The following is a 17,580-nucleotide window of genomic DNA, read 5'->3' as shown; positions in this document are numbered from 1 at the left end:
GGTTATATAGGGTTATATATATATCCCTCAAATACTTAAAGGAAACTTTACAATACTGTAGTATGACATTGTTTAGGAAAATATTGGAAATTCTATTTAAATATATATAAATCTCTCTATAAATAAGAAGAGGGTACACTGAAGGCTATCTCAAAACAAACACTGTAGTTTAGGCTGGATTATGGCATTTACTGTTCTACAGCTATGTGACTTGTGTACTGTTTCTTTTACGTGTTGATATGACTGATAAGAAAACATTTCTGTGGAGGTGTGCGTGTGCGCCACTATAGGGATCTGGTGACTACACTGACTGTTAGTAAAATGCATGCCATGCATTTTAAGAATAATAATAGTAATCATATAATAATAATCATAATAATAATAATCATAATATTCTGAATATGGAAATTAGTGGGGGTGAAGTGTGCTTCAGAACTAAGCACTTACCAATAGATTCTGGAGATTTAAATACGGAGAGAAGAAAGACAGCATAAAAATATTATTATATTCCTTATAATTTGGTACAAAGTTTTCAGTTAAAGCTTTATATACTAAATCATCTATGTCACATGTGAAAAATTAATTCTTATTTTACATTAACAGAAGGTTAATTTACACAGTTCTGCTGACAACAAGCAAAAAGTCAGTTAACAAGACGATTCAACATCACAGGACAGGTCAAAAGCTGAGAATTCTGGGAAGACACGTGATTAAACAACTTAGATTCTACAACGATATCTACTACAATTGGCAAAGAAAAAAGCTCATTATACTCCAACTATCTTATTTAGGGATAAGCTATAAACTTCATAAATTTAGAGGTTTGGTTTTTTTTTTTAAATCTAAAGAGAGCAAAAGAATAAACTAGGGCAGGAGGATAGTGAAAGGACTGCTAGGGAGGTGCAAGTGGCAAAGAGAGAGAGATAGCAGCAAAAGCTGGATTCTACACCAAAAGCAGACTTCTGTAGATCCAGAAAATGTAGGATTCATAAGCTTTAGCGCGGGCGCACACTACTGTGGCTAAATGTGTTAGAAAAATGTTCAGCCAGCAAAAAAAAAAAACAACTTTATTTCATAGATTACCCAAGGTTTTCTTTTCCTTTTTTTTTCTTTTTAATAAATTTTCTGTTTAAGATATAATTGTGTACGGGAAAAAGTATTGTGTTTAATGTATTTGTGAGAGGAAAGAAGATGTGTCAAAACTGGCTAATCTTTTGTGGAGTCAAATGTGGAAAAGACAGCACAAAACACATTTTAAGTTTTAATTGAAGTGTCTAATGCAGGCTTTGATTTTGATGAATATAACCATTGGTACTCCTTGCAATTTCTGAATGAAGTCCAATGTTGAAATAAATTTGTTAAAAAAATAAAAAGGAAAGAAGAAAGAAAGAGGAGAAAATGGATCCATCGAGTACTGCAAAAAGCAGTAAAGAAAAAAATTATCAAAAAGTACAGTCACAGCAGTGAGCAATGTGGAGTAAACAGAAGCTGCAAAACACATAAGAGACGGACTCTAGAAAAGGCTATGACAACATCACAGACATGGACAACACAGTAACACAGAAAAGAGAGCAGGAGAAGAAATTATTACCTATAAATAAAATTTAAAAAAAAAAATTTAAAAAGGAAGAGAAAGAAAAGAAAGAAAAGGTGAGAGAGAACAACTCTGAGTGTTAGTAGAAACAGTAACAAGACCGTACCTGAGCGTAACTGTTTGATGCGGCCATTGTTGTTGCTTGTGTCAACAGGTAAGAAATCTTTGAACCAAGTTATTTCAGGATCAGGATTGCCACTGGCTGCACATAGCATGGTAGCTGTACGAGTTCGTTCAACCACCTTCAGCTGTGGGCCCATATCAATGGTGGGGAAACCTCGGGGAATTTGATCCTCTGCAAAATAAATATATGATTTGAAGGATTTCACATTAGTTACACAGTAACTCATGATAACTCCAATCAGCACCCTGCTTAATGTTCAAGGGTCCTCTAACTGTTTGTACACTAGAAACTGATGCAAACTCCAGACATCCAAGCAATATTTTTGGTAACTTACAGTGATCAAAATCCTGATATAAAACCAGAAAGTTCATAAATAAACAGTAACAAAAAATACTTAATTATAAAATGTATTAAATTGGTTTAGATAATGCAGGCAGTTTGTAAGTATTAGACTCCCACTATGGTACTTTAAACACTGATGCCACTCCGCTTGTGAGAGTCCTCATTATTACAGGTGAAATATTGAATTGCCACGCCTATCAACAACAGCAAAACCTCCTTTCATTTACATGAGACAAGTACAAAAGGAAGTGTGACCAGGAAGTACAGGATTTGGTCAGGGAGTTGGGAGACCCAAATAGATGTCTTGCTTTTATCAGTGTTGCCTATGTGCTGTTGGTCTTAACATTTAATGCCCCTCTTCTTCAGTCATGCATCTTTAAGATGGATGTGACAGTGCTTTACTGCTAGAGAACTGCTGCGAGGATGAATGCTTTATAAAACTGCAAAGCATTGAGAAACTCTAAAAATGGACTTATGCAGATATCAAAGTTAAAGTGACAGGACATGCATAATGATCTTGATTGAGTACTACTGTGCCAATTAAAGCAGTCAGATATGGTCAGAAGTCCTCACCACAATGCAGCCAATAGTGAAGTACTGAACAGTTCTGAACAAGACCAATTCACCTTCTTAACATGACATACGCTAGCAAGGGACACTGGAAGCACAGTGGGATCATACAGTTTCTCAGAAATCAAGTTAGTTTATGTAAAATAATCTATTTTAATTACATCGTCTTCTTCTTCGTTTCCACTAAATGGCAAAAGCATTTTCACTGCAACATAACTGTTACATTTTTTCAGTTCAAAATAGACAAGCAAAAAAAAAAAAAAGAGGATTAATGTTAACTGTAAAATACATCTGCTTAAATGATTTGATTGGTGGTTACTGACATGCAATTGATGAAGGGATTAAATAATCTTAGAAGAAATTGTTCAATGTTGTTCAATGTCAACTCTCATTAAAAGATATGTCACATTTTGAAATAGTTTCAGACAAGTCTTCAGACTTTTCTCAAAACAGTACAGAAAGCAAGTACATTCTATAAATCCTTACAGTTTCTGGGCTCTGTTGTGGCCCACGAGCTACTCGATTGCTTGCAATACAAATGCACATAGATACATCTCTGGTAAATATAATTCTCCAGTACTTTTGCATAACTCTTCAGAGCTTGTATTTCCACCAGTCAGTGGTTAAATGTCAAATCCTTCACTAGTTATAGACTTTTACCAAAGAAAAGTATATTTCATATCTGTTTATAAACACAAAGTCTTCACTTTGGGAGTAACTGACAAGATTTGACTTGTGACACAGAACAGGATTTTTGTGGCCTGACCTTTCCTTTCATATTTGGGTCATACAGAAAACCCTGGTGTCCCTTTTGCAAATACTTAAATGTACAACAAAGACAAACCATCTTGAATGCTAACAGGATGTAGCACTAAAGAGCTTTCCTTTCTTATTTTTAATAAGGGTAATTAAATTCCATCCATCCCCCTTATGCATAGAATCTCTTTGAATGAACACTCTTCATGAAATTTTCATGAGAAACATCACAATGTAACAGATTCAAATAGCCAGAACTGTTATATTTTTGACAGTTATGGCTTATTTCCAACCTGGCTTTCAGGTATTTGGCAATAAAACCCAATGTTCAGCATAAAAAGGACCAGAAAATAACAAAATTTCTAATTGGAGTGCTTATCATAGTGGATTTAGCTTTTAAGATGTTAATTGCTTTTATCTCTCTAGGTTTATTAGCGATTTGTACGGAACTGTCTTTACACTTTGACGATACCATGTTTGAAAGATCATCAAACACACAGAGACGAGCATCTGATGTGTGAACATCTGCCTCCCTGCCGCAGTAAGAGAAAACTATTAGAAAATTTTGATACATTGGTAGCTCTACAATTTTACATGAGTTGAAAAGAAAAATATTTTTACTGCTCATTAATATGCTCATTAGGCTCTAAACCATAGTATATGACACTGTTCCCTATTAATATTCAGTTCTAGTGAATTAGCTTTCAATTCATCAACAATTTAAATCAGACTTGACCTTCTCAAAGCCATTTGGTACTGTGATTTTGAGAGGCCATTAAAGGGCAGATTTCTCTGTCCTTGGGCTTGTTATGTCATACATGTAATACATATTTTGTTTAGGATGACAGTTACAAGAGATTTAGAAATAGAGCACATTCTTAGAATTTGTTAGGTGTCTTAAGAGCACTGCATTCCATTATCGGCATTAAAAGAATACCTTTTGTACTGTCCTAGTATCATTTCAGTTGATGGAAGACCTTTATAGAAGTTATTTTTCACTGAATGTGTGCTCTGAACAATGGAGAAAGGCAATTACAAAGACTGGTTACCGTGTGAACCCTTAAGAGTGAATAATACGAAACAGCCTTGTCTTGTTTCTTATCATGGTTGTTCTTAGCATTTCTACGCCATTTCTCTGTGTATTCAGTCTGTTTGACATTACTTATCTGTAAACAATGTCCTTCAGATTCCCACATCTGCTGCCAGTTTTGTCAAAGTGTTAATTGTTTCTCATGTATGGAAAAAGCACATTAACCTCTACATTGAGATCTCAGTATAACTACAGACACAGTGCAACACATAATTTCACATGTTGCTGCACCTGTCTTAAGAGGTGAGCTTCCCCTCACAAATGCAAAGCATTTAGAGATGCAAACTAAGCTTTTATGTGTAAACAGCAATTTTGATGGAGTAGTATCTTGAAGCTACCAACAAATTAAACTATGCTCTACCAAAAAGAAACCATAGACTTTTAAGAGTATCTACAAGAACTGCAAATGTAGCTGTGCCACAATTATATATCATAAACTCTCTTCTGCTCGTCCTTTAACTGTGTTTTCTCTCATCTTAAAGTGTGCTGTTGCCATCTCTTTCTTTTTTTTTTTTTGAATGACAGAATTCTTTCATGAGATTTCAGGAATTTCCCAAACGATGTCTGAAGGTATAGTGCCAAGCCTACGCATATATAAAAGCTGGATCTAAAGAAAGAACAGGATTTAATCCAGATCCAGTACAACAGATTTGATTCTTCATGATAAACCTAACCAGGTGTACAACATGCTAAAGGAAGAGAAAAACAGCGATCTTCATCCAGCATTTGTGCCACATCTTCTTAGCATTTTAACTATTTTTTCTGCCCTGCTGGCAGCAAAAAGAGTGGCAGTTTTTTTGAAAGAAAGTGGGTTTTACATTCTTTCTAGCTACTTTGCTGCATTACTTTGGAAGTGAGCATCATGTTTTAACAACAAAGACACAATAGTGTGAATCATTTTATCAACTACAGCATATTATGATAATATTACTATGAAATGGATATGAAGTGGAAATGTGAAGCAAATTAGGATGACTTTGGTTGCGGGTTATGGAGTACAAAGGCAAGGTAATAGCACCAGGGTCCAAGACTAGATAGTTGATATGAAAACTGGGTAATATTTCGGTTAAGTGTTTCCTTCTGCATTGACTATTTGCACCATTGGAACACCTATGTTCCAGAATATCCATATTAACCTGTAGTTAAATCTGTGTAATTTGCCTAACTAAAATAGCTAGTTAGTTAAAATACTCAAAGTGTTTCACTGTGCCTCTTAAAAAATATTGTCCTATGGGAATCAATTATTCTCTTTGTGGAAATGGAGGGTGGTTCTCTGTTCTATTCAGGAAGAAAAAAAATCTATTTCAAGATTCACTAATAACTTTGCCACAGGCATATTTTAGTCATTTTGTAGCTCACAGAATAAAAAGGCGCACAATGGAGTAGACCTAGAATACACTATAGATGCTGAATATAAACTGCTGCAATAAAGTTTGTTATTTTAAAGAATAGTGTAAATAAAGCTTTTATTTTCATTTTTTCCAGATGGCAGCAGCATATAATTTGCACTGGTTTGACATCACGACCGTATTATTCAAAATCATTCTTCCTGCAACGGAACTGAATGCAGGACTGAGAACAGTAAAATCAGAGCAAGTAGGGGAGGGAGTAAAATCAACATTTTGCAGCAAAGTTGGTATTCTGCACAATTATTATGAAGTATACATATGAATAAATTGAAAAATAAAAACAAAGACATTTCTAATTATACATAAATGGCTAATTTGGATTTAAAAGATATAAAGCATCAGAAAAGTATCAGTTAATAAACATTATTCCTATTGAAATATTTTACATGGAAAATTTTGCCAAAAATGTAATAATGAACACACAATAAATTCCTTTCCCTGTGTCCTTTGTTCAAAGCTGCTATGTGCAGATGGATATATTTACTTAGTGGTGTCTTAAGTTAGTAAAGGAGGGTAATGGCTACACTATAAGAACAGACCTAGTTATTTGTTGTGATTTCTCTTAAATTTCACACAATTATATCACACAAGAAAGGGCATTAGACATTGATAAGATGATCAGAGACCCACTAACCATGAATGTTCAACAAAAGAACAACTAGCTGCCCATGCCATCCCACTAAACCTCATGCATTTAAAAATATTCTTTATATATTGATGTGCAAAGTAATTTTGATGCAAACGAAAACAAATTTGTTTAGTAGCTCTGTATGCAATTATCCTGCAAATTGCAAAGTAATGTCTATATAACAGAATATAGAGCCACTTAGACTGAATTATCATTTGTATGAATGTTAAAGCAGTAATTTCACATTGCATTAAGTCAGTTAACATTCATTGTTATTAGCATTTAGCCTTAAATAATTTCACTGTTTTAACAAATGAGAGCACTGAGCCTTTGAAATTGGATATCTTCATAGAGACATGAAAATGGAAAAAAAGGAATTTGCACCTTTTGGCAGTTTTCAAAATCTGCTAAATTAAACAATGCACATAGCAAGCTCAAGCAACTCACATGAACAATGAAACACCTCTCAGTGTCCTTTAAGAACAACATTCAGAACAACAAGAATTAACATTTGGAAAGTCATCACTTCTATATAAACACAAGACTAAAGAAAAGGGTTTATCCTCACATTTTCACTCGGGTAATGTTGTAGCTTATAGCATAATATATCATCTGAATATCACATAACCAAATTTGATTATGACTGTTTTTATTACCAGGAATTGAAAGGGAAATACAAAAGGCCGTGCAATTAAAAAAAAAAAAAAAGAAAAAAGAAAAAAAGAAAAGTAGAGAATCCTTGTCATACGTTTCTTCTCAAACATAAGGAAAGGACTCCACTAGAGCTATGATAATGAAATAAAGCAAAGAATGCAAAGTGGTATTTTAATTTCAGGGTACCACAGACTTGGGAAAAGAAACATTGAAATTCTGAAGCCAAGAGGATACAGAAACCCACATATTTCCATATGCAGATGTTCAAAAGAACAAAACTACGTGTTTTCCACTGGTGAATAGTAGACAACAGGACAGCAAAGGGCAGCGATACAAATTTCCATGATTACTATTTCTAATTCGAGGCTTAGTTTCCAGACAGGGTTAGGATTTAGTTTACATTAAATCAGAGTTAAATTAGGGCTTGCCAAGAATAAGGATTAGGAAAACACATGATTGCTCTACCTAGTCAATATTTCTAACATACTAATATTGTTTCTTTACATCTTCTTTACTTTCATTTGAAAAATAAAGAGGAAAGAATAACAGTATTGCAGTGATGGCAGTCTTTGTTTAAAGCTTTTTTTTTTTCATATAAAGTTTTTTTTTTCATATCACACACAGTTTTATGGTGCAGTAAACAATGAGATCAGCATGAGGTCCATATGTACACCAGAGATTATTTCTCATGTTAGCAGTGGGAATACACAGATTGGTCCAGAACACGTAAAGGCATTCATTTCTTTTTCTTCCCCTCCTTTTTATTCATTAATAATCTGTGTTAAAATATTGATATTAGTTACTATATATGACACTTTTGTAAGTAATTACTTCATATTAATTTTTAAATACAAAACAATAGATCACCATAATAAAATTGCAACATGCTAATCTGAGCCAAGAAGAAGGCAGAAACATCTTGCTTTTGCTTTACCACAGCGGACAAGAGAAAAAGTGAGCCATCTGGCAAAAGACTTGTCAGATGATACAGTTGCCTTCTCTCCTTCCTTATTCCCCATTTGCACTACATGTCTAAACCCATGTGTAAACCTAAAGGAATGGTAATATTGCCTATGACAGTCAAATGAACTCAACTTGTCATCATGGCCATTTATGTTACTGATGTTTCACATCTTTCAATGACTTGTTTCCTCAGTGCCATAATTTTACTAAGTACTTTTTAAGGCAGACTACATACTCTTCAGTCTGAACTGACAGGTATGAACTATACTAACTGCATTAATGTCAAAGCTGCAAAATGTAAGGACCTGACAAAGGAACTGTACCCAACTGAACCCACCAACTTTGCTTAAGACCTGTTTTCAAAGGAGAACGCTACTTTTTGCATTTCCAGCTCGAATTCAAACTTGTGCATTTTACAAAGAGAAAGGGGAGGATTTTAACTTTGATAAGTGGGTAGAAAGGTGCCACAGAAGGCCTAAAGTTTGGTCCCTTAGGAAAAGGAAATAAGGCATTAGGGTGATGAAACTGTACTCCTTAAATTTTGACAAAAATGCTTGGGTCAGGACATTTAAAGCACTTCCGGTGCAGTGAATTAAATGGTAAGTTATTCAAGATAGAGGCTGTGCATTTCAACTGCTTTTTATGGTGCCTGGCACAACACATCCATATAGATGCAATAATTTGGATGTTATTGCAATATTTCAATAAACAGCAAACATAGTGATGAATAACAAACAATAAAAGGGCTATTATTGCTGAAGAGAATAAGAAAAAAAAGATACATGTTATCAGAACAGATAATGAATGCTGGAAAAAAACAGCTGAAGAGGATATCCCTTGAAATTCAGTATTATTGAGCATTACAATAACATTACTGCTACAAAGTATGCACAGTTTTCCTACATCTAATGCACCATTGATCTTCATTGGTCTGAAAAGCATGTTTAAAATATCCTGAAGACTTATATCTTATTATAAAATATCACTTAAGATAGATGACTGTAAAAAATATTAGATACAGTAGCTTCTTATTTTTGTGGTTTGTTGGCTTTATTTTTCTTTGTACCACTATAAGCACATATCTACCAATAAAGGAAATGCAAGATGAGGTAAGGAAGATGTACAACAACAAAGCAAAGGTGTAAGTACCTCTAAAAAGACAAAATCAAAATTGCTGGCAAATGTTGAAACACACAGCATCTTTGAATCCTTATGAATCTTTAGCAGAAGCAAGAAAGCATTTCCTTTATGAGCGAATGGTGAAGTTCTTCCCTGGTGGCCTGAATATGGAGGGAACAGAAGTGCTACAGACCTCATTCTTCACCTTTCTTAATATGAGGGAGGTATCCCTCTCACCTTTCATGTCCACCTATGGCAACATTTCCTTTCTCTCACATATACTGAGAAGACATCTAGGGAACCATTTAGCAGGGAAGGAGATGTGTAGCAGAAGAGACTAGGTAAGAACTTCTTTTTTGCTCTCGGTGAGTTAAATAGCTTTGAGGAAGTGTCCAGACAGGGAAGTTAGAGGGTATTCTCCTTTGCAGGAAACACAGACATTCACTTCTGTTCTGGAAGAATACAGATCTTTCTCTGTAACAGAGGGCATACATTGCTTACAACCCAGCTATCTTACAGTTCTGTGCCCAAATTCAGTAATTACTTCTGACTGACAAATATCCTTTAATGAGTATGGAATTACACAGTAGAATCTCAACTTGATCAATCAACTTGATTGTATACCTGTGGATGAAGACATGCACGTACCAACACAGAAATGTTACTATTTCTAAAGCCTAAGGCCACCAATGTTTCAAGCTTTTCATTTCAGAAAGACTCACACGGTGTCACAAATATAGTTTTGCCATGGACTATTTTGCCTTCCAAAAACAATGTTAAAGCTGGCTCTGGCCTGCAACTTTGACTTCTACCTGAAATTCCACTGTTGTCTTAAACCAAAGTAAACGGGACTAGTCTGGCATTTAACATGTTTCACATAATAATGGGAAGTACTGTTTTTATAGATGATAGATAATGCTTGTGCTCCGAGTTATTCCTTGGAAGAAAATACTCAACATCCTGTCATGCTTTCTAGCACAGTGGAGGCCTTCCTCCAAAGCAGGCACAGATGTGCTGATGATGCAAGGCAGTGCTCACTTTGATCTGCTGAGAGCTAGTACTTGCATTCTTTCAAAGCATTTTTCACAATAATAATCATATGGCCTTGAAAGAGCTATGGTCAACCCTTGTGAACCGAACTAAACAAACTCATAGGTTTTCTGGAAGACTGAAGGAGAGAAATGTAATGTCGTAATGTAAACACGACAATTTTCACATTCGTCTAGCAAAAGCAGCTAGTATTTCTCATGGAACTGTATATGAGGTACTGTGTGGGGACTTGCTTGTAAGATGTTAAACACAGAACAAAAAAGTGATTTTTCCAGCTTTATTATAACTTTTACTGCAATTTACTTGACTACTTGCACCCCAAACTATATTCTCAGCAATCTGAAATAGGATCTTGGCCTAGCATAGGAGGTTAAAAAGTGTTCTTCTAAAAACTGTTTTACCTGCCGAGCTCAAGGTTTACATATTTAAACACATCAAAATTAGTTTAACTGATTATGAAATCCAATGCTACATCTAAAAAATATAACAAAATCAAAATCCATGATGGGGAATGTAAAATGAAATTTAATACTCCACAGTTTTAGTCAATATCTCCTGATTATATATAAAAATATAATCAACAGCATTTTGGAGCATTTATGTACTAAATATATAACCGATTTTGTGTAGAGTATGCGTAAGCTTTTTGTTTTCACACTTTCAGGGGTGTTGGTTGATGAGAATCTCAACATGAGCTGGCAAAACATGCTCCCAGCCCAGAAGGCCAACTGTATCATGGGCTGCATCAAAAGAAGCGTGGCCAGCAGGTTGAAGAAGAGGATTCTGGCCCTCTACTCTGCTCCCATGAGACCCCTCCCAAATTATTGTGTCCAGTTCTGGAGTCCTCAAAATAAGAAGGATAGGGAACTGTTGAAATGTCCAGAGGAAGGCAATGAAGTTGATCAGAGGGCTGGAGCATCTCTGCTATGAGGACAGGCTGAGAGAGTTGGGGTTGTTCAGCCTTGAGAAGAAAAGGCTCCAAGAACACCTAACAGCCACCTTCGAGCTCCTGAAGGGGTCTACAGTAAAGCTGAGAAGACACTTTTTACAAAGGCTTGTAGTGATAGTATGAGGGGGAATGGGTTTAAATTGGAAGAGGGGATGATTTAGATTAGAATTTGGGAAGAAATTCTTCATGATGAGGATGGAGAGGCACTGGCATAGGTTGCCCAGGGAAGGTGTGGATGTCCTCCCCCTGCAGGTGTTCAGTGCCAGGTTAAATGGGACCTTGAGCTGCCTGGTCTAGAGGGAGGTATCTCTGCCCAAGGCAGGGGTGTTGGGACTGGATGATCTTTAATGTCCCTTCCAACACAAACAATGCTATGACTCTGTGAGCAAAGATGATCCTAACAATGCTATATGTATTTTCTAGAAACAGTGTAGGGGAGGGCTTTTTTTGCTTTGCTTTGTTTAATTTTGTTTTCTATAAAAGAAATTTCTGCAAATGAAAATGATAAATTTGTGAACTTAGATACAGCAATGTTTCAGTTCCAGAGGAATACTGCAGTAGCATGGGCATAAGGGAGTAACTGTTCCGTGCAGCTGGAAGTCCTAGGCCTAAACAAGTGCTAGGATAATATTTAAACACTCCACTGTGAGTGTTAGGAGGCTGAGAAAGTCACAATGTCGGGACGTGGAGGAAGGCAAGGAAGGGAGAAATATATCTGAGAAGGAACAGAAAGAAAGTTATGTTATGTTACGACAGTTACTTGCAAATTCCTCACAATCTGTTCTGTGAGAAACAGCTAATGAAGTCAAACAGCTGTGGAGAACCAGTTCCTGCCTTTAAACAGACATAGTGCGACAGATTAAACTTAGCATAGCCTAAAAACCTCCATGTCAACTATGCAGACAGAGTTAGCACAAGAGAAGTCGCATGAAGAAGGTACAAATGAAGAAAACACGATGGCTGAAAACAAAAGATGCGAATCTATACAGGAGTGATTTACCACTCAGTGAGAAGCCCTGTGCTGCAGAAGTGACACAAACAATCAGCTGAGAGCTACAGGGTTGTGTCTGCTTTCAGAAATGAAATGGTACCTCATTTGATTTATTAGTTATAACAGCTGTCATCCATTCTATAACTAAATACAAAACTGAATTCTTTTTGAGAAAAGAGGTTGAACTATTTTTCCTGTAGGCTGAAAAGGTAGGCATTAAGATTATTATTTGCACTCTTTAGAAGCAATTGAGAGCAGGTCAGATGTTACAGTAATTGAGAAATAATTTCTGTCACTAAATGAATATAGAGCAGTAAATCTTAAGACCAGACAACAGTATTGCAGTACTGTTTTGTACCTGAAGAAGACCTAACTAAATATCTTTCTCCTTTTATTTTATTAAGGCATACTACTTTAAGTGCTACAACACAATCTGTCCTCAGTATTAACTGAAAGGGTAAAACAAGGATTATAAAAAGAAGGGTTGGCTGTTTTGACTTTTCAGTAACTTCCAGCTCCTTTGGCACATGAGGAAAATAACTTGCTAGCTTTTTTATTGCACTTCTGGAAAACGCTTGTCTGAACTGTTTATCCTTTAACCTTTAATATGGCACATCTAAGCCTTCGTATTGTTATAGGACCTGAAGCAGGTATATGTGTCCATAAATTCTGCTGTCTTCAATGTCTCACATTAGTATCTTATTTTCCTCTAAAAGCCCGCCAACAAGCCACCCTGAAAGAGCTCTATCAAGAGCTTTGAGAAAAACATCCTCTCAAATTTTGACCTTAAAAATCTCTGTGGTTCTACAAAGTATGAGAAAAATCTTCCTCTGTCTATCAGGTTTTACAAACTATTAGGCCAAAATTTTCAAGTGTAAATCTTTGAGTTCACTTTATTACATGACTCCTTGGTATTTAACAGGTGGTTTTGAACAGGTCAGTATCATGGTGATCAGAGCTGCAGAAAAGCTTCCAAAAAATTCTTAACTCAACACAACGGAAATCTCCCTCTGCAACGAAATGTCTGAAAGCTCTTGGAAACTATCAAGTATCTGGAAAATTTCCATATCTCTGTTTCTATGTTTGTGATCATCTTTACTAGCTCCTACAGTGTTTTTATCAGTTTTAAATGAAAACATTTATACAGAAACCATCTTTCTCCCAAAATGATCTTAAATCCAAAACAATTAATGACTACCACAGGTAGTATTTTTTTTTTTTGCATAAATTTAGGCCCAAGGTCTTTTGTTCCAGAAAGGTAGATAAAAATTCCTTAGAAAACAGCTTAGATTAGTCTCCAAGAAAATTAAAAGTGAATCCAACTATTAGCTATAAGTTATTGCTTCCTGTTTCATTTCTTCCTGTTTAATTACTTCCTGTTTCAAACAATGCAGGACATCAGAAACTATCAAGGGTTTAAAAGTCAGGATACATTAGCTGCAAATTGAGGGGCTATTTTATTTATCTGAGTTAGGAAAAAGTGTATATCCGTTATCTAGCAGAAAAATCTGCAGCAATGCTAAATAAACTTATGCGCAACATATACAAGGCCAACAAGTAACTTCTTGTAAATTCCATTATTGCTTCTGAGCAGGTAGGATTAGCTATAGAAGCTTTCAGAGATCTCATTCTGTCCTATCTTTTTCTCTCCTGGGTAAAAGTTCTTTTCAATGTGGGTAACTAAAAATAATTTCACTAGTTATTATTTCTGTAATACGATTTTGCAAAGCATTTCACAAAGCAGACATCCACTATAGCTAAAATCAGGTAGAGTTACATCTCTATATAGTTAAAACTAGGTGCAGTTACACCTGTATATCTCCATAAAATTAAGGTAAATTTTTCAAATTTCATTTTATTTTTTCAGTATTTAATTTTATCACATGAAAGGCAGTGAGAGCGTTGACTGCATTTTGGAGTCTGAAAAGCACCTGTTCCAGGTCAGGTTTAATGATAAAACCACTACATGTAAAAAAAAAAAATAAAAGAATTCAAAATCAGTTCTGCATCATTCTGTAACATTGCATAACTGTAAAAATTATGAAAAAGCAGCATTGCTCCATATTTCTTAAACCTAGGCCGTCTGTTCCAAATAATCACATACAGTAAATTAGTTGTTGATCAGACGCCATTGGCTTTAAAAGTTTTTTATTACATAATTTATCTAACTTAAAACTTGATTAAACTGATTGTAATGGAACTATTTATATACTCCAGTATGTTGCTGAGTCAACCATCACATATTCTAAATTTATTGCCATTTTATTTCATCAGCTATATATGTTGCTTTCCTACTCTGCAAGCAAATCAGATAAATTTACAAATTTACACACACACGACAAATATTACATTCTTTTTATCTGTAGATGAAATCAACTTGTATGCATATCACTTGTCTGCCTGAAGATTCATAAAGCATTGTTTAGATGGTAAGTATCATAAAAATTGAGACATGCATCATCAAGAACACTTAATTTTACTATGGTATTTGGGCTAGCTCTTCTGCTAAGAGGATAAAGCATTCCAGAAAAATAAATTAATATTCTCTAATATCATGGGAAGAGCAAGGAAGCACTTTAACATATGTTCATTTTACCAACTGATGAGTTTCTTAGGGCCTGAGTAAGTGGCTATTTCATGCAAGCAATACTAAAAATTATTTACCAGAAAACCAAGACAAAAGAGCAAAGGTAGTTTTCAAGTTGATGTTTTCGTAGTGCAGGTGGACTAGCACGTACACATGCAAAGCCTGATCAAAAAGTGCCACACGATTTCATTAACATTCATAGTAGCTCATATTTCACATCACAATAGCAAACTAAGACAAACAGCACAGAGCTTTTTGTATTTCCTAAGTATTACCTAAATGGTAAGATTAGTACTTACTACCACCATATGCTTTAGCACCTACGTTAGTCAGATTGCCTTTGTTATTTAGAGGCTATGAGATTGAAAGTTCATGGGTGGAGGCTGTAAGGAAGCAGACAAATAACTATGTTCTCAGTGAGTACGAAATGTTAGTTCAATATTTACAATAAAATATATATGGTTCCTATTCTTCTCTCGATGTGCACATAATATCAATTAACTTTAACAGAAGTTACAGAAGTCCATCAAAAGAATAGGCACGGTGAAATCTAGAATTTTTAACATATGAAAATAGTATTGCACCTGTTTGTATGAAATACTCACACCAAACACTCTGTAAATCAAACAGCACTTATATAGGAGGCCAGTCAGAAGTGGTGTTCCCTGGGAATCAGTGCTGGGTCCAGCCCTGTTCAATGTCTTTATCAATGACCTGGATGAAGGCATTGAGCGCACCCTAACTAGGTCTGTGGATAACACTAAGCTGGGTGGAAGTGTCGATCTGATGGAGGGTAGGGAGGCTCTGCAAAGGGATCTGAACAGGCTGGACCGCTGGGCTAAGACCAATGGCATGAGGTTTAACAAGGCCAAATGCCGGGTCCTGCACTTGAGGCACAACAACCCTGTGCAGTGCTACAGACTGGGAGAAGCCTGGCTGGAAAGCTGCCTGGAGGAGAAAGACCTGGGGGTGTTGGTTGACAGCGACTGAACATGAGCCAGCAGTGTGCCCAGGTGGCCAAGAAGGCCAATGGCATCTTGGCTTGTATCAAAAATGGCACAGCCAGCAGGTCGAGGGAGGTTATTCTGCCCCTGTACTCAGCACTGGTGAGAATGCTCCTCGAATACTGTGTTCAGTTCTGGGTCCCTTGCTACAAGAAAGATGTTGAGGCTCTGGAGTGTGTCCAGAGAAAAGCAAAGAAGATAGGGGAGTGGCTGATGGAGCTGGGATTGTTTAGCCTTGAGAAGAGAAGGCTGAGGGCAGACCTTACTGCTCTCTACAAATACCTGAAAGGAGGTTGTAGAGAGGAGGGACCTGGCCTTTTCTCCCAAGTGACAGGTGACAGGACAAGGGGGAATGGCCTCAAGCTCCACCAGGGGAGGTTCAGGCTGGACATCATAAAAAAAAAAAAAAACAGAGAAAGGGTCATAATGAACTGGCGGAGACTGCCCAGTATAGTGGTTGAGTCACCGTCCCTGGAGGTATTTAAAAGACGTGTGGATGAGGTGCTCAGGGGCATGGTTTAATGGCAGATAGAAACGGTTGGACTCAGTGATCCTAGAGGTCTTTTCCAACCTACTGATTCTATGATTCTATATTAACACTATCAACAGGGTTACAATTGAGACATTCATTACATAATGATTTCATTTTACTCGTAGTGTTTTAAGTGATTTCTGTTTTTCCAGATGCGCATAAATTTATTTTCTTATAGTAAGTTTCTGGTTTACCTTTCCATATTTTGCTCTACAGTAGTGTAGCAAGTTATCTTTATTTCTGTAAGACTGTGGAGATGAATGCTTAGAAGATACTTACTGAGTTTTACACCTTGGCCTTCTTATTTTTTTACTCTGGAGATAAGTACCAACAGAATATTTTTTCCTTTTTTTTTTTTTCCTTCACAATTTTATTTCAGCAGAGGTGTCTTTCAACCAGTGTTTTGTCTTCTGTTCAAAACCACCTCCCCAGAGACTTGTAACTACTTGTCAGTCTCCCAGAAGCAAAGATGAAAATTTGAAGCACTCCTCTTGTTTTAGCTACGAAGTTAACTCCTTGTTCCCCTCCTGTTGGCATATAAAAATTTCCCTTGAACTTGCTGGTGCTTTCAACTTAGGTTATTTGCCTAGAGCCTTGGTAGCTCTAATGCTTTTTAGTTGCAGACAGTACAAGTACACCTGTCACCATGTGCACTGTCTGTGATCCAGAGGAAATTAAGATTTCGGAAGATATTCATAGAGCATTAGAATGGTTTGAGTTGAATAGGACCTTAAAGATCATCTAATTCCAACCCTTCTACCATGGGCAGGGACACCTCCAACCAGATCAGGCTGCCCAAGACCCATCCAACCTGGCCTTGAACACCTCCAGGGATGGGGCAGCCACAGCTTCCCTGGGCAACCTGTTCCAGTAACTCACCACTCTCATTGTGAAGAATTCCCTCCTAATGTCTAGTCTAAATCTTCCCTTCTCCAATTTAAGCTTATTCCCCTTGTCCTATCACTACATGTCTTTGTAAAAAGTCCCTCCTCAGCTCTCCCATAGCCTCTGGAAGGTCGTACTGCAAAGTCGCTATTAGGTTCCCTCAGAGCCTTCTCTTCTCCAGGCTGAACAGCCCCAACTCTCTCAGCCTGTCCTCACAGCAGAGGTGCTCCAGACCCTTGATCACCTTCACTGCCCGACTCTAGACCCACCCCAACAGTTCCCTATCCTTCTTATTCTGGGAATTCCAGAATTGGATACAATACTCTGGGAAAG

The 17,580-nt window shown here is 36.5% G+C and overlaps 1 protein-coding gene across 30 annotated transcripts in view; it reads right to left on the bottom strand.

Moving 5' to 3' along the window:
• PTPRD (protein tyrosine phosphatase receptor type D) overlaps positions 1-17,580 on the bottom strand; it is a 477,045-nt gene that overhangs the window by 147,424 nt on the left and 312,041 nt on the right. For all 30 annotated transcript variants that reach the window (XM_069880847.1, XM_069880848.1, XM_069880854.1 and 27 more), the window contains exon 5: positions 1,701-1,889. In XM_069880847.1, the coding sequence (XP_069736948.1) occupies positions 1,701-1,889 (189 nt within the window). The remainder of the gene's footprint in view (positions 1-1,700; positions 1,890-17,580) is intronic.

Source organism: Phaenicophaeus curvirostris, chromosome Z (assembly GCF_032191515.1).
Source record: "Phaenicophaeus curvirostris isolate KB17595 chromosome Z, BPBGC_Pcur_1.0, whole genome shotgun sequence".
NCBI classification, from domain to species: domain Eukaryota; kingdom Metazoa; phylum Chordata; class Aves; order Cuculiformes; family Cuculidae; genus Phaenicophaeus; species Phaenicophaeus curvirostris.
Note: the sequence above shows the minus strand (reverse complement) of the source record. Positions and strands in the feature narration are given on the sequence as shown.